General features: G+C 43.5%; 1 protein-coding gene across 12 annotated transcripts in view; it reads left to right on the top strand.

The window, feature by feature from the left end:
• FGGY (FGGY carbohydrate kinase domain containing) overlaps positions 1-24,161 on the top strand; it is a 425,441-nt gene that overhangs the window by 176,591 nt on the left and 224,689 nt on the right. For 11 of the 12 annotated variants that reach the window (XM_060624862.3, XM_078451860.2, XM_078451858.2 and 8 more), the window contains one exon: positions 22,800-22,928. The exons of the other annotated variant lie outside the window; for it this stretch is intronic. In XM_060624862.3, the coding sequence (XP_060480845.2) occupies positions 22,800-22,928 (129 nt within the window). The remainder of the gene's footprint in view (positions 1-22,799; positions 22,929-24,161) is intronic. 12 annotated transcript variants of the gene reach the window in all.

Below are 24,161 nucleotides of genomic sequence, written 5' to 3'. Positions count from 1 at the left end.
AAGAGTTAGTGGTTTTATTTTTTAAGCTCATTAAGATAGTTCAAAAAGTCTTGGCTAGCAAACACCTATTAAAAAAATCCATTTTTCAATAATTTAGAGTGAATCAGACCCATATAGTTACATTTCCCTTAAGGGGGTTGTGCTTTCAAAATAATTAAAATAAGAGCTAGCATTATAGATCTTGAGCTTAGAAAATGTCTTGATTTGGTAAAATGGGACAGGACTGGAATCACCTTTCCACCTCATCACTAGCTAGTGGTACATGACCAGTAGTACAAAAAGTGCCAAGTGCCCACCTGATCTTCAAACTTTTATCCTTTTCATTAACAAAACTCAGACTTTGAGCTGTACACGGGGCTCTTAAAGACCACACTTCCCAGCCTCCTTTGCAGCTACATATGCTCATCTAAGTTTTGCCCCATGAGATGTAAGCAGAAGTGGGATTCTGGAGAAGTCCCCTTTAAGGAGAAGGTGGAGGGAGTGTGGATGTATTGTTCTCCCTACCTGCATGCCTGAATCAGGGAGGTTGTCTGGAGTTCTTGCCGCCATTTTAGATGAGACAAAGGCCATACTCCAGGGATGGCAGAACAGCAAGCTTTTATGGCGCTACCTTACCAGCCTTGGATCTGCTATCTGTGGACTTTACATAAGAGAAAACATTTCTTTTTCTCTTATGTCACTATTTTGTGGATTTGTAGTTACATTTAGTCATAACTAATAAAACAGTGACTCATCAAGTTTGGGAAAAGAGCAAGTGCATTGATGTAATTATTTAGCTATCATTATTGAGTACCTTCCATATGCCAGGAACTGTTTTGAGAGTTTGATTTCCAATAACTCACATATCACACTTTATGGTCTTGTAAGAGACTATGATCCCCATTTCACAGAGGATGAAACAGAGGCATAGAGAGGTTGAATAACTTGTCCAAGGGCACACAGCCAAGCCAAGAGTCAAATCCAGTTCGTCAGCCCTGGAACTTTCTCTAAATCACTGTGGGAGAATGACTTGACAATATATTAAAAAACAAGCAAAACCTGTACACCGACTCTAGCTTTTCCCCATATAAGAGAATTATCCCTTAGATTGGACTTTGTCACTGATTATGTGAGGGACTTCTGACAGGCACATCACTTACCTTCCCCGTGCCTCAGAATTTTCACCAATAAGAGGCATATGACAGTCCCTCACCATGTCTATGGGGCATCCTCTCACCCTGGCACTGTGCCAGATACAGAGACGCGTTAGTGACAGCTCTGCCCAGAAGGAGCCCACAGGTTGGTCAAGGTGACAAGGCCTGAACGCTTGAGAAGAAGGCAAGGGACAAGGGAAATACATTTTGCTTCCTGAATCCCGTGCACAGTTGAATCTGTGTGTCATGTCTGTGCAAACCACAAATCTTCTGCACTTCCTTTTATAGTGCTTCTTACATTTGAATTTTTCGCAAATTGTTTTGTAATTATGGGTTTAATGTGCCTGCTAGAGTATACATTCCGTGAGGGCAGGGGCCACGTTCCTCTCTTTACCTGCTGTGGGCCCCGCATCAGAACAGTGCCTGGCACACTTTTGGAGTAGCTCTGTTCCATCTGGCTTTGTACTTCCCTGCCTTCAAGAAGATCCACTCACCTTCATTTGCGGTCAGTAGGTGCTGAGGCACTCGGTGAAGCCTCGGGTAGAGATCGAATCTGCCTGGTCTGCTGCTGCTGCTCTAATTCTACAGGAACCCTCGAAACTGATCATCACGCAGAGATACCTGGTATATCTGAAGGCCTAAGGAGTCTTGGACCTCCTGGGCTCGTTATCACCTCAGTATGTACTCCCCTCACCTCTAAATGGTCTTCTCCATTTCCATGCTGGTCCCAAGCCCTGGGGCTCCTCCCCAACATCACTTTGACTGAGGCCTGTTCACAAGTGAACTTCACAGAAACCCGATCTTGAACATATGTCAGCATTGGTCTCTGTGGACGCTATCCAATAACAGCATCATCACCTTTTTAAATTTTGTCTTCTATTTTGAAAAGAGCGTAAATGTAAAAAAAAAACAAAAACAAAAAAACAGCTAAAGAAAACTCATAGAGTAAATGAAAGCAGAAAACAGTTTCACCATTCTACTTCCCCAGTAGTTTTAGTTAACTTTGCCTTTTTTTTCTGGCTGATTTAATACGATTGAAACTCTACTTTTTTTTTTTTTTTAAAGTTTATTTATTTTGAGAGAGACAGTGTGTGCACATGAGTAGGGAGAGGGACAGAGAGAGAGAGAGAGAGATGGAGAGAGAGAGAGGGAGAGAGAGAATCCCAAGTAGGCTCTGCACTGTCAGCACAGAGTCCACTGTGGGGGCTGGATCCTGTGAACTGAGAACTGACAGATCTTGACCTGAGCCAATATCAGGAGTCACATTCAACCAACCGACTGAGTCACCCAGGCACCCCAAAGGTCACTTAGGCCTGTTAAATCCATTACTATACATCATTCTACTTTGACTTCCAAAATTTTGTTGCTGGTGTTACCGTTTCTCACAATTTTGGCTTTATTAGTTTGTATTTCTTAGACCCCTTCTACCTCATATCCTTAGGTTGGCTGCTAACAAAACCCCAGAAAATAGCTTATGTTGGTGAGGATGTTGAGATATTGTAAGCCTTGTGCACTGCTACTGGAAATGTAAAATGTTGTAGCCACCATGGAAGACAATATGTTATTCCCCCCCCGACCAGATTAAAAATAGGATTATCGTATGATCCGGCATTTCATTTCCAGTTATATGCCCCAAAGAATTGTAAGTAGGTTACCTGAAGAGAGATGTGTATATTCATGTTCATAGCAGTGCTATTCACAGTAAAGTTTCCAGTGACAGGTGAGTGGATAAACAAAATATGGTATGTGCAAACCATGTAACATTATTCTACCTTAATAAAGGAAGGAAATTCTGACTGAGCCTTGAAGATATTAATGTAAGTGAAATAAGCTGGTCACAAAAGGGCAATTACTATATGATTCCACTTATAGAAGGTACTTAGAGTTTTCAAATTCACAAAGACAGAAATTAGAATAGTGATTGCTTACAGGAGGGGGGAATGGGGAGTTATTGCCTCATGAATCTAGAGTTTCAGTCTTGCAAGATGAAGAGTTCTGGAGATGGATTGTGATGAAGATTGCACGATAGTGTGGATGTACTTGATGCACGCTGAACAAGAAATGATTAAGATGGGAAATTGTTGGTATGTTCATTTTACAACTGAAAAAAAAAATACTCCTTCACTTTTATTTCATTCCCATCTTAAAGAAAGAGAGAAAAAATCTGATCAGCGTGTTCAGTCTATTACTTAAAATAGAAGTCTGTTATTTCCTGTTTTACAGGAAGCCTTTGGAAGTTAAATGACTTATCCTGGTCACAGAGCTGGTCATTGGCAGGCGAGGATTTGATCCTGTTCTAGAAGGAAGGCTGACTGTCGTACCTGCTGTGATACATAATTCAGTTCAATTCGTTCTTTCAGTAACCAGCAAATACTCATTAAGCATCTTGTTAGGTTCCGGAACTCTTTTATTCTTTTTAAAAAATCTTTATTATTTAAACATAGTTGATAGACATGTTTCAGTGCTCTTGATGGTAGCAATGAGCAAGAATGTTAAGGCTGTATTACATTACGGTGTGAGCTGGGGGTCGGGGGTTCCATACCATAGGCAAGTACGTACATAAATAAGCAAGACAGGGGCCCCTACTGATGTGTGTTATGGTGAAAATAAGATGCTGGCTGAAATGTGGGGAAGACTTGTGGGTTGAAACCTCATCATTCAGATGGTTTCAGCGATGTGAAATGTGGACAGGAGTGTTCCTGGCAAAAAACAAACAAACAAACAAACAGACAAACAAACCCAGCATGTGCAAAGTCTCAGGGAGGTGAAGAAGCTCGGCATGTTTGAGCAAGGAAAAAAGACCAGTTTAGTAGAATGCAGTCCAAGAGGGGAATGGCAAGGGAGGGGGTAAGGGTTTTCAAAACTGTGGAGCCTCATGAGCCCTGGAGTAAAGCATCCGGATTTTTCCTAAGGGTAATAATAGAACGCCGCTGGAGAGTTTTGAAAAGGGAAATGTGATGTTAGCTTTTTTATTTTTTTTCATTGTTTTAAGTTTATTAATTTTGAGAGAGAGAGAAAGAGAGAGCAGGTGCATGTGCACATACGGGGGAAGAGCAGAGAAAGAGAGGGAGGGAGAATCTGACCGCGCAGAACCTGACGTGGGGCTTGAACTCACCAACTATGAAATCACGACCTGAGCCCATATCAAGAGTCGAACGCTTAACCGACTAGCTACCCAGGCACCCCTGATGTTAACTTTTTAACACGCAGCTGGCTTTCAGCAAATATGTACCATATAGCAAGTGCTTATGTAATACCAGAAATGCTATATTGAACAGATACTGTTGCCCACAAGGAAATTACAGCCTGGAAAGTAGGAAAGCAGACAGTGTCAGTAAAAGATAGTAGTATAGCTCATAACGTGCACTCTGGATCTACAGGTGGTTTTTAGGAGAAGAAAATTCCCGTGATCAAATCGGATTGGGGATTCATATTTCATACTTCCTTAGAGATTCTCATTGAGCCACTAGCATGGTAAAGTCTCTGAGAATTGTTGCAGTGTAGAAACCTGTCTTGGTTCAGCTTGGCATTTCCCAAACTTATTTGCACCAGGATCCGCATTTAAAAATAGCAGCAGGTTTTTGAAGTCATTGTGTGTGAAACACACTCTGGGAAACACTGAATTAAGGAAATGTGGCAGTTAAGTCATATGCTAGCTCTGATGGCTGTCCCGAGAAGGGATCCAGCACGATTCAGATGCGGAAGAGGCAGGGATTCAGGGTGGCCTTCTTGGAGAGGGTGACCTCTGAGTTCTTAAGACTGAGTAGTGGCTAGGTGTGTGAAGAAGCAGGGAAGCATATTCCGTGGAGGAAGAACAGCCTGGGCAGACATGGGGACCCCCAAAAAGCACATTATCATCCTAGGAAGATAGATTTACAGATTTTAGGCAGGAAGAGGACAAGTTCGCTTCTTTTGGACCTTAGGAGAAATCATTGTTTTGTAATGGAGACAGAGTAGAATGCCATCTTCCTAATCTGGATTTTAGTATGAATGCCGATTTTGTTTGTTCACTGTTGCCACAGTCTGACACCCCCCCTCCCCCCAGTCTCCTTTCTATACCTTTCTCCTCCCTTGGCCTGCACATGCTGCATAGCTGAGTCTCAGGAAGGCCAGACAGAAGCCCCTCGCTGTGCACCTTTGTCCCCTGTGTCACACGGCTCAGCCTCCCTGGAAGCCTGGGTTTCCTGTCGGTACCTCCAGCTCTGTCGGCACCGCTGTGTCTCTTCACGTTGTTTTTGAATACTCTCACACTGCACCCAGTTTTTCCTTCCACATCCTTGCAGGTTCATTTCTGCATCTGATTTGTGTGAGGCAGCGTCATTAGAGGATGTCACACTTCCCTGCAAGAGATCGTCTCCCTCACTGTGGGACACGGGAACTGGAAAGGCTTGCAGGTGCCACAGGGTCTCCCTCCTGTGCAGCACCCCCCCTTCCATTTGATATAATAGAGGTTCTTTTACATGGGTTGTTTTTTCTTCATTCTTATTGGGCGGTTAATAACAATAGCCCCCACTTAACTTATGGTCTACTGTGTACCAGGCACGATACCGAGCATTTTACATTATCGTTTTCAATTTCACACTCCGAAGTATGTGTTATGAACTCTGTTTTACGAATGAGAAAGCTGGAGAGTAACTTGCCCAAGGTCATGTAGCTAGTCAGAAAAGAAGCCATCATTTAAACCTCGGGGGCGGTTGTGAAGTTCGTACATTTAGTACATAATGCCATGACATGGTCGAACTGTAAAAGCCTTTCTTTTTGGGGGAGTCTGTGCTGACGTCTGGGGCACCAGGATCACCAGGGAGTTTTTAAAAATAAGGATTCTCACTTCATAACCAAAGTCAGGACTGGGGACCAGGTGATCATGCAGGGATTCTCATCAGAACCACCTGGAGGGTGACTCTGCCCCCACCCCCCATCCCCAAGTTTCTGCCTCAGTGGGTCTCTGGTCCAACCTGAACTGCGCTTTCCTGACAAGTTCCCAGGAGCTGTTCACACTGCCTGTTGGGGAGCTCACTTTGAAAACGCTGGTGAGAGAGGAGGAGACAGGCAAAGGGACAAGAATGGGAGAGTTAGTGTCAGGAAACCGAACACTGATGCCTTTTGTGTCCTTTCTTTCCTTGTTTAAGCCCTTGAGGTTTTATTTGGTTTTGACCAAATGGGTCAAACATAGGAAAGGGTGATACGCTGGAGTAGGATATGGAGTCAGGCAGCTGGTATCAATTTGTCAAGGCTCTGAGCTTCAGTTTCCTCTGCAGAGAAGCAGAGATGCTAATAGCCGCCCCCCCAGGCATTTAGTAAATGACCTCTCAGTCTTCATCTCTTCCCTTCCCACTTGCCTCAGGGTAAGAAATGTGAAAACCCAGAGGCTTTACTTTTTGTCTTTGGTTCACAAGGTTATTCGTGCTAGGGAAGCTAGCTGTGGTATGAATTCATTTTGTGAATTATTTAGGCTGGCGTAGCTGATTTCCCGTCGCCCTCTTCTGCATGCCCCTCCGTTGTTTCTAAGAGGAGCTACAAGGTGGAGGGGGAGGGCGGCAGGAGGATCCTGGAGCCTCTGCTCCATAGTTTGCTGGTTTGTGCCCTGGGTCATTGGCTCTCGGCCCCAGGGCAAAGCAGGACCAGTTTCTCACTGGAGAGGGAGGTGAGAGGTTACCTTGGTGAGGGAGTAGGCAAGTGCAACGTTAAGGAGACGGTAGTTGTCCCAGTAGAACTAATAGCCATACCTGAGCCTTGGGGCGATGAGTACTTTCCATTTGGCTGACAGAGAAGCAATGGGCTTTAAAAACCAGAGCAACTACCCTCCTAACTCTAATCCTGAACTCACTTGGTGGTGGGATTCAGACAAGTTACAGGTCCATCCTGTGTTTGGGTTTCTTTCTCTACAATATGGGGATGGCCTCCCTTCCCTCACAGGATTAATGAGTTTCACAGAGATCTGAGCTGTAAAGCAGCATGTCGTACTGTGCTTGGATGTCAGCTGGCACTTGGTACAAAATATAGTCCCCTTCCCTTGTATCGTTATTTCCTCCTATATAACTTGCTCTTTGTGGGGAGAAAGAGAAGAAAATGAAATACCTCTGAAGCATCAGTTCAGTGCCATGCAGTGTGCTGGGTCCCCTTATGTTCATCATGTCATTCATTTTGTTTAGCATCCCTTTTATGTACTGTTCTTACTGTATTATACAAGGAGAAATAGAGCAGTTACATAACCCAAATTCTTAAGGCTGGTAAATGTTGAAGTGGATTTGAACCTGAGCATGCCTAAAGTCAACACTTGGGCTAGTTCTGGTCTATCCTACTGAGCAGGGAAACTGGAGAAGCATCCATCCAGTAATGAAGGGGGTTCAGATGGTTTCAGGTTTGATTTTTCCAGCTAGAGAACAGTGTTCATACTTTGCCTTGTTTTTCTAGTTCCTTAAGGATGTGAGCCCCTGGGCTGGAGGATATCAGGCATGTATTTATGGCTTCCACTGCTAAGTGAGGGGAAACAGAGATGCCATTCCTAAACTCGTCAAAAAGGCTATGATGCCATGCGGGCAAGCATGGATGTTCACGGATGTTGTTTACAGTATTCTTCATACTAAGAGTAATTGAATGACAGTGTTGAGTTTTACTGAGCCCCGTGCTCCTAGAAAATAGTGAAGGTTAGTAAATGCCACGTTTTGTGCTCCGGGAAATGGTCTACAGCAAAGAGTTACTCTTTTCCATATTCGTTTTGGTTAAGCTTCCAACTTTTGGTTTCAGTTCAGGTCATGATCTCACATATTGTGAGATCGGGCCCTGCATTGGGCTCTGTGCCGACAGCAGCAGAGCCTGCTTGGGATTCTTTCTCCCCCACCCTTCTCTGTCCTTCCCCTGCTCTTGCACTCTCACAATAAAGTCCTGCACTAGTCAGGCTCTCCAGAGAAACAGCAATTTGTGTGTGTGTGTGCACGCGCGTGTGTGGGCATGCATGCATGCATGCACATATTGTGTGCACATGTACATCATAATGAATTGGCTCATAAGTTTGTGGAGACTGGCACGTCTCAAGATCCCTAGGGTGAGTCAGCAAACTAGAGATCCAAAAGAGTGTTTCAGTTCAAGTCGAAAGGCAGGAAAAAGTCCCATGTACCAATTTGAAGACTGTCAAGGAGGAAGGATTTTAGAGGCTGAGGGTGGGGAGAGATGTCAACCTTTTTGTTCTACTCAGGTCTTCAACTGATGAGATGAGGCCCACCTGTGTTATAGACAGCAGTTGGCTTTACTCAGTCTATTGATTTAAATGTTAATCTCAACTAAAACACACTCACAGAAACACCCAGGAAAATGGTTGACAAAATATCTGGGACAGAATTGCAGTTTTATGACTCTAAACTTCCAGACAAGGTGATACATAAAATTAACTACCACAGGTTCCTCCCTCAAAATATACTGACCCCAGGGCAAAGTACTCTCTGATCTATTTTCCAGTCACACCACGATTTGATTCCATTTCCCTGCATTCTTTCTCACCTTATAAAAGACCCATTTTATCTAACTCTTGAGACACTTGCAGATCTTGTGGTCCCAACATCCTCCATCTTGTAATAATTCCCCTCCCCACCTGCAAAAGCCCCTTTACCTCCTTACACTAATCCTTCCTAAGTCTTTTCTTACTAAGTCTGGATGTGTTTTTATTTTGCCAGAAATGAGCTAGCTGTCTAGTACTAAGAGAGTGGTTAAATAATGTAGTACATTCAAATTATAGAATAGGATATATTTTCAAGAAGCATGAACCATACCCATTGGTGAGTAAAGATGTCTAGGGCATACTACTGAGTTCAAAGCAGAATATAAAATTACATACTTACATGATCCCTTTTATGTAGAGTTAAATACATGTGTATCTTAATATTTTGGAATGATGGTCTTTAATAGTTTCTAATATTTCAGCGGTAGTTATTTCTGGGAGGAGGAAAATTGAGGGTAGGGTTTTTTCTCCTGTCTTTTTGTACTGTTTGAATTGTCTGTAGTGAAGCTGTGTTGTCTTTGTAAACTGAAGAAAAACTACAGTGAGTAATAGCTTCATGATCTTGATTTTTCTTAAAAAAAAAAAAAAAAATCAATTCTGATCATACAGGCCCTAGCTCTGTGGGCTGGCCTCACAGATGCCCTTCTCCATTGGCACCCTTGGTGTCCACCCTTGATCACCTTCCAGAGGCTGTACAGTCCCAACGTCTTTCCTTGGAAACAGCTCCAGAAGGTGGAGTCCTGCACAGTTTCCCTGCTCTCAGCTCCAGGCACTAAAGCCTATTGGAGGTTGGGTCTCCCTCCCTCTACCCTCAGTGCTCCCCCTGGAAATGACATCTGTAGCCAGCGGGAAAGGCTGTGGTAGCTGGGGATGGCTTCTGGGTTCTGGGCCAACCTTCCTTTTCCATTTTGCCTAAGTCCCTCATTCTCACAGGTCTTATGTCCAAAGAACAAGAGACTTAAGAACTGGAGAAATTAGGGGACACCTGGGTGGCTCAGTTTGTTGATCATCCGACTTCAACTCAGGTCATGATCTCATGGTTCATGAGTTCAAGCCTTGCGTTGGGCTCTGTGCTGATGACTCAGAACCTGGAGCCTGCTTCGGATTCTGTGTCTCCCTCTGTCTCTGCCCCTCCCCCACTCACACTCTGTCTCTCTCTCTCTCAAAAATAAATAAACATTAAAAAAAATTTTTAAAGGACTGGAGAAATCAGATGCTGTTTCATTGACAAAGCTGGAAGCTTCCATCTTCTTGCTCCTTGAGTATTTTCCCCACAATCTGCACGAGGCTCCCTACTTTGTACACATATACCCTGGATGACAGAGATGGAGATTTAAATGATGTTAAGTGAGAGCATCCTTTTTGGAATCTTCCCCTGCTAAATTCCCATGGCAGTGTGGGTGAACGCTTCAGCGATTTTTCCCTGACATTTTGGCCAAATGCCAACCTGGCAAATTCCACTCCTTTCCTTGGATGCTGTAGTGCCCATGTCCTCCTTCACCCAGGATGAGGTCATAGTCTTTGTCATTAAATAGTGGACACTTTCTGCTTCTTCAGCTTCTGTGCTACAGGAAAGCCTAAGAGAAGGGGCTTCATTTACAGCCCCAAACTTGCATTCCTCTCCTCTTTTGTGTCTGCAGATTGGCAGCCTTCACCATAGATTAAATTCCAGATTCAAACCCATGTTCATCAGCCCCCACCATCTGGGTGTCCCCCAAGTGTCAACGCTAGAGCACATCACTTTTGGACATTTCCTCCTTTACTTGATCAGATTTACATGCCAGCGTTCTGTGAAAGATTCCTTTTAGGGGGGAAAAAACATGGTCCTTGGAAAAAAGTTTAAAAACCACAGCCACATTTCAGTTCTTCATATATTTGAGAGGTGTCTGATCTTTGGTGATAAAAGAATCTTAACTGGTTAGGATAAACAATAGCAACAACAAAGTTAGCCCTTTGTCTTTATGTGCTGTATTTCTTTGTAGCCTGGCTTCAGAAATACAACAGCTATTCAACCACACAAAAGTTCTACGTGACAGCCTTTCCTCGCCCAGTTGAGCTCTCTAAACACTGCTCTCTCCTTTGTGTGTGTAAGTTCATATCTCCGTGTTTATTTCCCCTTGAAGGATCTCAAACACAAAGGCCCTGGTCTTCTGAATATTGTCTCTGTACTGTTGAGTTTTACCTACTGAACCTGACTGAAGGGATACATTGTCGTCTGCTTTCCATATTCTGTCTAGTAAATGGTTGGTTGTCAGGACAACGGCATAGAAGGTGGAGGGTCATTGATAACCACATGAATTCTTTAAACAAACATGATGAGAGCAAATTCCAATATGTACTTGAAAGCAATACAAGAAGAGGAAAGGTTTCAGACAGATCTTTCCTTTTTACAAACTTGATACTCCCTTTAAAAATTAGTTACAGTTGAAGTTGCTCATACTTTTATTAAAAATCCTGAATAAAAGCGTTCATTGCTTTGTTGGACAATATGTCGCCATTCAGGATATGGAGCGCGACTTTTCTAGCATGCCCTTCGGAGCACCTGCCTGTGGTCTTGACAGAGCTCCCAGGGGGCGGCATGGTAGCTCTCTGTCATCTCTCAGTGATGGGCACAGAATGAGTGCCTGACACGTATCATAAGAATGAGTGATCTCAGGTCTTCATAGTGTCATTTATAGGTGGATTTAATGATTTATAACTGCAAAGGAACTGAATTCTGAGACTTTAACTTTTTCCAGGACCCTTAACAGCTTGGGAGTGGGGGTATGCACAGAATTAGAACCCAATTCATCCTGACTCCTAAGACCACACTCTTTTCATTACAGCACACTGCCTTGCAGTAAAACACTCAGAGAGAAACATTTTAAAAGACAGAACGTTTCTGAAATGAAACGTATGCTTTTCAAAGCAAGAGTGGAAAACCTTTTTCAAAGGTAGAATAGTGGAAAAAAAGAAGAAATAATATGTAATTTAGTATTCATTGAGAATAAGCAATTAATTCTGCCCTCCAGGGGTGAATTTATGTCTAGCTTATTTGCACATGAAAGTACAAGATTGGCTTCATTTATATGAAAGTAAGACATCTGGTTGGGAAGTGAAAAATTTGGTCAATTACCTGAATCATGTTTGGTCTACATGATAAAAAAGCCCCAGATGTCTTCAAATCACCAGATGTTTGGCGTTGTGTGGTGAGCACTGGACCTGCTGACTTTCTCTACGTGAGAGCTTGCAGTTCAATATCCTGTAGGTTCACCCATTGTTAGGAGGTTGTTAGCATTTTGTAAACTACCAGTTTGCAAGCAGTAGTCTAGACTAGAGGCCACCACTGGCCCCTGACAGAGGGTGGGTGATAGGAGGAGAAAATAGGGTCATAAGAGGGCATTGTATTTAATTGTTTTTAATGTCCTTTATTTTGAGATCATCTCCTTCCTATCTTTTTGCTGATAAAACATTCTGTTAAATGATCCTGATTTTCTAATGTTTGTTTTTAATGAATCTACCGGACTAAAGAAAAAATGGAGGTACCTTAGATAAGTCCCTGGTTTTCTATATGTGTCTTCTCTACTAGACTGTGGGGAAAACAAAACAAAACAAAACAAAACTGTGAGGACAACTGCTTTAACCCCGGTAATATCTTCAGCACAATGACGGCGAAAGTATCTCCCAAATATGTCTTTCCCAACTGTCTGTGGCCAAACTGTTTGCCTGGGTCTTAGAAGCATTGGTCATCATAACAGTCAAGAGTTTTGCTGACAAAATAATGATTTTTCCTTCTGAAACAAGCATTTAGTCCTTAAAATAACTCCAAAGAGAACACCTTCTGCACTTTTAAAACATTTCACTCTGGAGACACGCCATGGAGACATGACTACAGGGAGACTCTTTTTGTGCTGGAAAACTGAATTCCATCACTGTGAATATTTTAACAACTTTCACAGTTTCTGTGGTTTGCTCTCATGACCCCAAAAGCATATATCTCCACATGCCGTAACATCAAGGATCCCTACTCAAGCTTTATAAACTCAGCCAGAATGAACTGAGTAATCAGTATAGGCCATGCGATATCCGACAGACCGGGAATAGGGAGTTGTTGTACCATGATAATATCTCATATTAATTGAGTATTTGCCACGTGGCAGCATTCTAAGGTGCTTTATTTGTACTACCGTGCGTGATTCTCACATAACATAATAGCATTATTATAACCGTTTTACAGGGGAGGAGACAAGGAAGGCAAAGAAATGAAACCACTTGCCCTCCATCACAAGCCTGCTCACCTCCTAACCTGAACTCCTCCTAAATTGCATGCTTCCTACAAATACACCTGTGAAAAGACCTCTACCCTCAAGGTGGTTATAATCTAAAATGGAGGAATGAAGAACAAGGAAAAAAAGCCATTATGTAGAACAGAATGATGTAATTCTAAGAAACATGCTGTGGGGTTGTAGAGGAAAAAAGTGACTAATTATGATCTACCCAGGAAAGGCTTTTGGAGGTGGCCTTAGGCTAGGTGAGAATAAAATAGGGCATTGGCAATTATCTAGAGAATTAGGTCAGTGTGGGTGTCAGAGTGGATGATTTCAAGCTGAAAAGCCTGCACTATATGCTCGGAATAGTTCAGAATCGGCAGCCAACGCCGTTGGAATCCACTGGATTTTTGTCTACTCTCTTGTTCACCCTGTGACTTGTTCGTCCTGGCTTGGATGAGCTTCTTGCTCCAGATAGGGGCAAGTCCAGGCTGGTACTGCCACGGCAGGCGGTGTGGAAAAGTTGAGTCCCTGGGCTTCAGTGTAGATGCTGCCACCACAGCAGGGTGGCCCCAGGGAAGTCACCTCCCTCCCTGGGTTCAGTTTTCTCTACTGAAAAAGGAATACACTGAAGTCCACGGTCTCTCTGGGCCATCTGAAGTCCAGAGTCTCTGTTTTTGGAACCTGCCTAGGAGAGGAAAGGAAAGAGCTAGAAGATTGAGCTGCTGGATCGCATGGGTCTTGGGGTTTTGTCCTTGGACAGGATCTACCAAGGGAGCCTTTGCAAATGAAGCTGCCTGCTTTTCTACCCATGACCCCACACACACTGGAGATTATTCTTCCTGGGTCTAGTATCTGGCTCCTCTAATCTACATGGTACAGTTGAGAAATCCTAGACTTTGGAACCTGGCAATCCTGGACCACAAGCCTAACTGTGCCCCTCATCACATAGGTGACTGAACAAATTAAATAACCTTTCTGTGCTTTTGTTTTTATGATTACAATGTAGTGATTCTAGCACCAGCCCTGTAGGTTTGTTGCTGGCATTGAAGGTGAGAGCAACTGAAAAATGCCAAAAAGTGACAGAAAGCCTGTAGGTTTTGATAAACAGGTACTGTTACTATGATATTGATCTTCCTGAAACACAAGTTGTGTGAACCATTCCTTGGCTCACTGACCTATAATAGTTACCAGTTGCCCGTCAGAACAAGTCCGAACGCCTTGGCCTGGCGTCCATCCTGCCTTCCTCAGACCCACTTAGCAATGAGATCTGGGGCTTTTCACCTAACACGTTAACCACCATCCACTTCTTGATTCAGACTTGACCACGCAAGGAGAATTTGAGAGTCTCTACTCCACCAGGTGGTGATAACCATAGTGTCTCGTCACAGTAGCATCAGTGTGCCTAGTGAGAAGCTTGGACCTGCTGGTCACCATTTTCTAGGCACGTGCATAGGCCTTGAGACCTTCTGTTGTCCCTGAGTTTGAGAGATGAGGGTATGATACTGGGAGGATTATATAAGGAAGCATGTTCCTCTTCTCTTTACTCTCCTAGCTGATACTCAGCATCGTGTGTGTGTATGTATGTGTGTGTGTGTAATCTGTTTGTCTAATTCGATTGATCTGCGTGGTCTTCTCTTTTTATTTTATTTATTTTAATGTTTGTATTTATTTTTGAGAGAGAAACAGAGCAGGAGCAAGGGAGGGGCAGAGAGGGAGGGAGACAGAATCCGAAGCAGGCTCAAGGCTCTGAGCTGTCAACACAGAGCCTGATGGGGGGGCTCCAACCCGTGAACAGTGAGATCATGACCTGAGCCGAAGTAGGACGCTTAACCGACGGAGCCACCCAGGTTCTGAACTGTGGTCTTCTCTTTTGAAAAGAAAGCTGCAAATTCAGTTGAATGAACATCACCAAGGACTCTTGTTCTAGACACTGCTGTGTGCTGGGGGGAAGGGTACATGAATGCAGAGATAAATAAAATCATCTTTGAGTAATTCTCTGTTTAGTAGGAGAGAGGGGAAGAGAGAAACGTGGGGAAAAGCAAAACTTAGCACGAGGGTCATTCAGAATTTGATTTAAAATATGTGATATGTTAGGCATCTGGGTGGCTCAGTCAGTTAAGCGTCTTGACTCTTGATTTCAGCTCAGGTCATGATCTCACAGTTTGTGAGTTTGAGCCCTGCTTTGGCTCTGCACTGACAGTGTGGAGCCTGCTTGGAATTCTCTCTCTCCCTCCCTGCCTGCCCTTTCCCCTGCTCATGTTCTCTCTCTCTATCTGTCTCTCTCTCTCTGTGTCAAAGTAAATAAACATTAAAAAATAAAATATGTGATATGTTTATTAAACAAATACCTACCATAGGTCAGAATACAAGAACGGGATATAAAGATTTATAAATAATAGCCCAAACCGTAGAAGAGGTTACAATATAAAATATTTACAAGATATAATTCAGAAGAGGTATTGGATGGGAATTGTATGTCTACTGAAAGTAAGCCCTGTAAGTAAAGGCAGAGAACTTCTCTGTCTTGTTCCTTAATGCATTTTCTGCATTACAGCAGTGCCTGGCACATAGTAGGTACTCAGTCAACATTTCTGTAATAAATAATGAATGAATCAGAAAGTTTCACATTTAGTCAATAATTTAAAGTAGAGTTTAATTCCTAGTTAAAGTGAGGTCATTTTTAGGAGGCTAATGAAAGGCAATACTTTGGAAGATGTCTTTCAACAGATAGCGGGGCATATCAGGTTTGAGTTTTATGTTAATTTCTCTGGTTGAGTGAATAGTTCTGGGTGTATGTGACTCCTCTGCAGGAGCAAGAATTACCAGAATGTTCTTCTGTCAGTCTTGTATCAGTTTTGGTTCCAGAAAGCTCCCTGCTCTAACCTGTCTAAACCGAGGTCTCTGCAGAGGAATTTAGGTGCTGGGTATTGCTCAAGCCCCTAATATTGGCAGCTCTTTTAATTTTTTTTTATTTTTTATTTTTTATTTTATTTTATTTTTTTAATTTTTTTTAACGTTTATTTATTTTTGAGACAGAGAGAGACAGAGCATGAACGGGGGAGAGTCAGAGAGAGGGAGACACAGAATCTAAAACAGGCTCCAGGCTCTGAGCTGTCAGCACAGAGCCCGACGCGGGGCTCGAACTCACGGACCGTGAGATCATGACCTGAGCTGAAGTCGGCCGCTTAACCGACTGAGCCACCCAGGCGCCCCTTAATTTTTTTTTAATGTTTGTTTATTACTGAGAGACAGAGAGACACAGAGCATGAGCATGGGAGGAGCAGAGAGAGGGGGAGACACAGAATCAGAAGCAGGCTCCAGGCTCTGAGCCATCAGCACAGAGCCCAACACGGGGCTCGAACCCACAAACCGCCAGATCATGACCTGAGCCAAAGTCAGACGCTTAACCGAGTGAGCCACCCAGGCACCCCTCAGCTCTTTTAAAAGTATCAATAACCAGTCTACTGGCAGCCATATACACATGATGGTATTGTTTTCTTTGAGGAGGGTTCATGCTAATTTGGGAGCTCAACCAGAGTCGGAGCAGGTTGTAACCATCTTTAAAATCATGCCCATACTATGCCTGCATGAAACAGCAAACTTACATACACCACCACATGCTCTTAAGATAATTCCAGCCTATCACTGGAGAGTACAAAAGGATAATTCTGTTTTTGTTCTCCCACTCCTAAACCAGATTGACAGTGGATTCAGTCCCGCAGCGCTCAGAGAGCCTCTCTGCTGGCAGGGCAGGTGAGAGCACCGTTCCAGCCAGTCCAGTTGGCCTGTTGACCTTGGCAAAACTGAGCAGGAACCAGTGCCCTTAGTGGCAAACACAGAGGAACCAGGGTCTCATGCTGCCCATGCCCAGACCTCTTTCTGACATTTCCAAGGACTTTGAGCCCACTCTTCCCCTGGGTTTCATCCCCATTTGTAGAAATACAGAGGAACACTGAACCTTCCAGTTAATACAACACCCCTCCCCCGTCTCCCTCTTCCTGGAGAGGATAACAGTTCTGTTGACCATTATAATGCATTTTCTGTCTCTCAGCAATCCACACAGTCATTAATTTCTGCTGCTGACGTCAGGAAAGAGGATTATGTGTGTGTCTGAAACTGTTCCCAAAGTGCTCATTAGTCATAGATAATTGAAAAACTGGTAGGGAAAGATTTGGTGTAATAGTAGCCCCTGCCTGTGAGGAGGGACCGCAACCACCAGATAATTGTAGGCTCCAGCTTTTGACCACTCGCACTGAATCTGCCCGTCTGAATAAGAGTTCAGTGGACATGAGCCCACGAACCCTCAGAGCGATTGCTTTTTTATACCCCAACATGAGAGTGTGTTCACAGGAACAGAAGCCAGCCAAACCAAGAAAATAGCTGAAGTGTCCTTGTCCTTGGGCCTCTCCTGCCTTCAGGCTGAGGAACAGGGTTTGGAAAAGGTGCACGGTATTCTTCTTAATTTTGCTTTTCTTTTAACTTAGTCTAGTTTGTTTTGATCACAAAAGAAATTTAAGGTCACGGTATAGAGGAAGCCCAAATCCTAGAGAAGAGTGTCCTACGCTGGGTCCCCATCCCTGCTGTTTAACAACATTCTGCATGTTTTTCTAGGATTTTTCTGGAAATATACATGCTTCCATTCTTGTGTACTTGAATAAAATGCCCAAATGGTATCACACTGTGAACACTATTCTGTGTCTTGATGTTTTTGCTAAATGTATTTTGAACTTCTTTCCGAATTCAGACCCTGATTCTTCCTCATTCATTTTAGTGGCTTTGTAGGAATTTTCTGAATACATGTGCCCTCATTTATTTACCCTGATTTAAAGGGAAAAACACCTATAAAAAAAATTACACAAGAAATGTGTGTTCGAGGCAGAACAGTTAGAAAGTATAGGTTGGTAAAAAGAAAAAAAATAATAACTTCTTCATCCAGGAAGAAGCAATTTTCTTTCTTTCCCCCTAGGAATGTATTTTTACAAATAGTCCATCTACCCTCTTTGTTGTTCTTCTTAAAATGAAGTCATACTCTACATAATGTTTTGCAGCCTGCATTTTTCAGTTGGCTTGATTGTTTTAGAGATAAAAAACTATTTCCTATTCTAGCCTTTCCCCACTGCAGGTTTATCTTCTTAAAAAACAAATCTAAGTGCTCAGAGCTATTGGCTGGCAGGGCCTCATTGCCTTAGTTGGAGCTCCTCGCCTTGCCTGAGGTCCCCACTTCACGGCTCCTCCCTGGTGCCCTTTTTGCCAACATACTGACTGCCTCTGTGCCCCTCGGGGCTGCCTGCAGTGAACGGCTTTTTGCTCTAATGGCATCCATTTCCCCTGAGCATTCTAGCTCTGAAACCAGCAATCCGCCACCTGTCTTACCAGACTAGGCTCAAATGTCACCTTCATCTTGATTTCCTGCACTCCCAGGGCCAACTCACAGTCCCCTCCTTCCTTGGCGTTCTCGGAATACCATGTACATTTCACCTGCAGAGCACTGTTTGAGGGGCTGAGAGCCTTGGTTAGCAGAGACCACTGTGTGAGTCTCAGAGGTGCCTCTTTCACATACACCCCGGCACCTCAATGTTGCCACAGGGTGGGCAAAACTATATGGGGCCACCATTGTTCTTGAATGTTTGTGAAGCTGTGTGGATGAATGGCTGAACAGAGGCTAGGAGAGACAGCCAGTGGTGAGGCTGTGAGGTCTTGATTAAGTCTGGGAAAATGGATGCTGTGATTAACTTAATTTTATGGTCAAGGAAGAGCCGAAAGGAGGATTATTTCCAGAAAAGTTGTCCAGGCGCACTAAAGCTTGCTTCTGACAGCTCCACCAGTCCCTCAGATGTAACCCTGGCTGGTAAGCCTAAAGCATGATCTGATGGGGTGATTTCTCAGAGATTCCCACCTTTTCCATCATCTTCTCTTACGCCAAGCTGTTTGTTTTCGGTCTCTAAATAAACAAAACTTCTTCCTGCTTTGGGCCCAGATGGACTATTCCTGAAGGCTGTGTTCCAGTTCAAAGGAGGATGTTAAGCTTTGTGCATATTTATTTTCATTCCTGGACCAGTGGGCTGGGGAGAAGGCCTGGCCTACTGCCCCCGGTTGGGTTCTCCGGCAGCAGATGCTGAGACAGATTTGAGGGTCTCTCTCAAATTATTAGGGGTTGCCATCTGTGATAAGAAGGTGAGGAGAGGAGAATGGGGCAGAGGGAGAATTTGAGCCGTGATATAGTCCCATGCCCCTTGCCCAGCCCAGCCCAGCAGAGTGCTCTGGAGTGAGTGGTGCCATCACAGTCCCTCTGCTCTGTCTCTGCTAAGTCATCAGGTGTGGCTGTCCTTTGGCACAGCAGCCTGAAGGAGCTGGCAGCTGGAAGCTGTCTGCTGCCCTTACTGCCCTTACTGGGCTGCAAGTCTGTCCTTAACAGGGATCCAAGCCGGCGTCTCTCTATCAGCCATATTTCCCATATCCAGGCAACTGCCATGACCTGTAACTTGCTGCTTCACAAAATCTCTTCTGTTGCACATACCTGTCCCTGCGACTCTCTTGCCCATACCTTGATGAAGGTTCATATCTTCTCTCTTCCTGAAATAGCTTCACAACTGTTCTCCCTAACCCCTTTCTGTCTTCTGCCATGCTGCCCAAGAGATCTATAGCAATGCTTAAATCCAGTCACCTCACTGCCTGGCTTACTGTTCCTCCAGGGGCCCTCCGTGATCTTCATGATGAAGTTCAGACACCTGAGTCTGGATTACAGTGTCTGTTTTGTCCCCGCTTCCATCTCCAACCTTATCTGCTCCTTCCGCCCCCTGCTGGGTCCCAGCCAGGGTTCTGTTCCACTTTACTCAGCCTTTTTGGCAGTCTCCCATGTTTCTTGGCCTTTGCTCAAGATGCTGCCTGTGCTGAGAAATCTACCTGTGGTCCACCAGCATATGATTTGAACCTAGATCTGGCTGCAAACCCTGGACTCCCTTGTACCTGGCCAGCCCAGGGTTCTTTCTGACCTGCTGCCCAGAAGATTTACGAGAGTTCCCCATCTTGTTAATCCTCCTTCTGTCCAGAACCTTTTTTTTAATGAAAATCATGGCCTTTATGTTTGTGAAGATCGGGAAGAAGGTGAAACCATTCCCATTTTTACTTTCCTATCAAAATTAACCCTTTAAAAAAATCTGAAGGTAGTGAGCATGACTTCCAAATGATGCTACTTTTTTTTTTTTAATGTTTTATTTTTGAGAGCAAGAGAGACAGAGCATGAGTGGAGGAGAGGCAGAGAGAGAGGGAGACACAGAATCGGAAGCAGGCTCCAGGTTCTGAGCTGTCAGCACAGAGCCCGACACGGAACTTGAACCCACAGACCGTGAAATTGTGACCTGAACTGAAGTCGGATGCCTAACCAACTGAGCCACCCAGGAGCCCCCAAATGATGCTACTTTTTAAACCTACATAATGTTTGTTCTAAAAATACTTCTCTTGGAGCACCTGGGTGGGTCAGTCCGTTAAATGTCTGACTTCGGTTCGGGTCATGATCTTATGGCTCATGAGTTAGAGGCCCCACGTGGGGATCTATGCAGACGGCTCACGGTCTGGAGCCTGCCTCGGTTTCTGTGTCTTCCTCTTTCTCTGCCCTCCCCTGCTCATATTCTCTCTCTCTTAAAAATAAATAAACATTAAAAAATTTAAAAAAAAATTGTTTTCTCTTGTTTCTTTAGTCATTTCTTCTCTTGTTTTCTTCACTTAAAATTTTTTAAAAACAGATCCACCAATATGTAATTTAACCAATAAGAGCACAGGTTTGCATCGGTTGGAGTGGAATCTATGGCTTGTACTCCCAACATTTAAGCTGTATGATTCGAAGGAACTTACTTTCCCTTCATAAACCTGACTTTCCCCATCCATCTGTGGCATTATGTGACAATGAACTGAGAAAATGCATAGCAAATCCTTAGCACTGTCTCTCTCACAGAAATGCTCAGTAAAGGCAAATGCTGTCTTTTATGTGCTAGATACTAGATACAGTGACATACTCCACATAGTGTCCAGAGACAGATTGTCTACCTTGAAGGGCACCACTCTCCTTTAGGATTCTGCTGGCTTAGGTATTCAAAGCAGGCTAGAAGCTCTCCTTTCTCTCTGCCCCAACATTGGAGCATCTTGATTTTGTCTTCCAGACCAGAGCTGTCCTATAGAAATATAATATGAGCCACACACACAGTTTAAAATTTTTTAGTAGCCACATTAAAGTAAAAGGCAATAGGTGAAATTAATTTCAATGTAATATAATCTAATATGTCCAAAATAGGATTCCAACATGCATTTGATATAAAAGTGATGAATATTTTACATTTATTTTTTTCCCATACAAAGTTTTTGACATCTGATGCATATTTTCTGCTTAGTACCTCCTAATACATACACTAAAACTTCATTGTAAATATTTGATTTAGATGTCCTCAGCATTCAAAAAGTAGATTTGCACGCCACAGTGGTTTCAAACATCCTTAAAAAGTTTTTCAGTAGCTGACTTGAGTGTCAGTTTTTAAATTGAAATGAGTTAAAGTGAAAGTAAGTGGAAAATTAAGGTCCTTGAGTTCTTCCAGCCCACAGTTCAAGCGTTTAGTCCACACATGCCAAGCGGCTACCAAATTGGACAGTGAAGCTCCAGGATGCATTGCAGTGGTTTCAGTCTTCTTCCTCTTGATTTTCTTAGCAGACTTTTTTTTTTTCCAAATTCATTTATAGGTGAAGCTCATTACCTAAAATGGATAAAAATGGTGCTGTGGAGGGTTTTTTGTTTCCAATTAGAGGAGATTGGTGAGCCATTCACCCTCTGCCTCCCTCAACCCCCACCTTCCCCTTGACCCCAAAAGTCCCGCAGCACCTCAGCCTAGCCCTGGGGCTCCGTGGAACAATGAACAAGTGGTAGGTATCTTAGCATCAAGCAAATTACTGAGCATACATTCAGAATCTTAGAATCTTGGAGCTCAGAGAGGTCTTAGCATATATGTGGATCTCCCCCAACCCCCTCCTTGCGGTGCACAAACACTAATTATGAATTTCTTGGCAAGGGGAGGGGGAGGACTCAGCCTCTGCTAAACACCTGAGAACAGATGGATTTCTTCATTCTGTTCTGACTTACATGGCTCCTTGTGTCCTGATCTCATCTCCCTAACTAGGTTGGGGGCAAGGACTGCCTTTTACAGCGCCACAGCACCCACACAAAGCAAGACAATCAATAAATTCTTAACTGAAGGCCTGACTGACTGCAGGAATTCAAGGTCACTTGAAATATCAGGGTCGCTGCATTGCACAACTCCAAAGAACACCATTCAGATGTATTCTGTGGTTGTGCAAGTAGCAGCCTTGTTAAGTTTGCAAGGTTTAGACTGGGCTCTCGTTTCCAACTGAGAAAAACTTTGAAGAGATTTTTTTTTTATTGGAACAAAATAATTCCCTCCCTTATCCTCTGACAGGAAGCAACTACACAAGTAAAGGTTCTCAACTTCCTTAGGAATATATGTTAACCCAGGACTGTGTATGGATGTGTATGTGTGCGTAAGGTATGCTGTCAGGGCTGCTGCTGTGTTAGGAAGCCCGTTTGGAACAGTTTGACTGTTTTAACTGGTCTTTAAGAGGCCACTGTGTTTATATCTTTGGAATTTCCCGTGAATGGAATCTTTCTCCAATTTGAAAGGTACCTTAGAGCTCTTGATTTTGTAAAGTACCCCAGAGCGTGACCCACGGGAACCAAGGACATACACCTAAGTCACCAAAGGAGCAAAGGGACTCTTTGTGGGTGCATGGTTTTTATCTTCATGAGGTTGAGAAAATGCAGAAGAGAGGGGCGGGAGCAGAGAGGTTCCCTTAAGAAAACCCTGTGTTTGCTTTTGTGTTTTTCAAACTGACAGGTGTTTGTTGTTTCTCATGTCTACTCAGGAAACCAAGTACTGCCTCCTGGAGCTTCTCTTGGAAATGGGCTCACACCAGAGGCAGCCAGAGACCTTGGACTTCCTGCTGGAATTGCGGTGGCAGCCTCACTTATTGATGCCCACGCAGGAGGCCTAGGTAACCTCCCACCCTGTGTCCATGACCAACACTGTGTTCAAACGGAATATTCCTTGGAACCTAAGACACTCCTTTCCTGTTTTTAAAGCAGGGATCAAGGGCTGGTGGTTCCAGGTATAGTAAGGAAAAGTCTTTTTTTTTTTTTTTTTTAAATTTTTTAACATTTATTTTTGAGAGAGAGTGAGAGAGCGAGAGAGCACAAGCAAGGGAGGGGCAGAGAGAGAGGGAGACACAGAATCCGAAGCAGGCTCCAGGCTCCGAGCTGTCAGCACAGAACCCGACACAGGGCCTGAACCCACGAACCGCGAGGTCATGGCCTGAGCTGAAGTTGGACGCTTAACCGTCTGAGTGACCCAGGTGCCCCAGGAAAAGCCTTTTTACAGTTAGTCATTTGGATAGAATTATCAAACTTTTAATCAAATGTAGTATTTATAATCTTGTTAATTTTTTCAGTACAGAATAACAAAAAAAATGGCCTGAATCAATATCTGGATGGTTCTTTGGTTTACGGAGAATTTGAAAGAGATGTGTGCGCTTCAGCTAGCACGTATGATGGTGGTACACTTACCTGTACAGTTTGTTCTAAAGGTACTCTGAAACCCTCACAAGTCTAATGGATTTATTTTCATACTTTGGTTTATATTCTATATCCAGTTAGGTGGGTGCAGTCTTGATTTTATCTCCTAAATAATTCTCACATCTGGCATTCAGGCGTTTATTATTTCAAAGGCCCATTGAACACTTAAATGTGTCCTAGACATGGTGCTTGGGGACGGTGAATTTAAAACTAAGCCAAACCAGTGTGTCTTCTCCATAAGTTTTAGTAGGAAGGCGGGCAGTGAGACAAGGACTACAGGAAGGTGTTGATGACTCTTACCCCTTTCTTCATCCTTATTACAGTTTTCCTTCCTCCCTTCCCCTTCTCTTTCCCTTCCCTTCCCCCCCTTCCCTCTTGTCTCTTTCTTTTTTCTTTTCTTTTCTATTCTTTTCTTTTCTTTTCTTTCCTTTTCTTTTCTTTCCTTTTCTTTTCTCTTTTCTTTTTTCTTTTTCCTCTCCTCTCCTCTCCTCTTCTCTCCTCTCCTCTCCTCTCCTCTCCTCTCCTCTCCTCTCCTCTCTCGTTTCTCCTCTCTCCTCTCTCCTCTTCAATTCTCAATCTCTCTCACTTCCACTATAGTCATATTTTTCCCTAGACTTTCTTTCTAACAGTGTTTTTGTTTTTTTAATTATGGCTAA

The sequence above is a fragment of the Panthera onca genome, chromosome C1 (assembly GCF_046562875.1).
Source record: "Panthera onca isolate mPanOnc1 chromosome C1, mPanOnc1 haplotype 2, whole genome shotgun sequence".
NCBI classification, from domain to species: Eukaryota; Metazoa; Chordata; class Mammalia; order Carnivora; family Felidae; genus Panthera; species Panthera onca.
The sequence above is the reverse complement of the archived record's forward strand: the minus strand, read 5'-3'. Positions and strand labels throughout refer to the sequence as shown.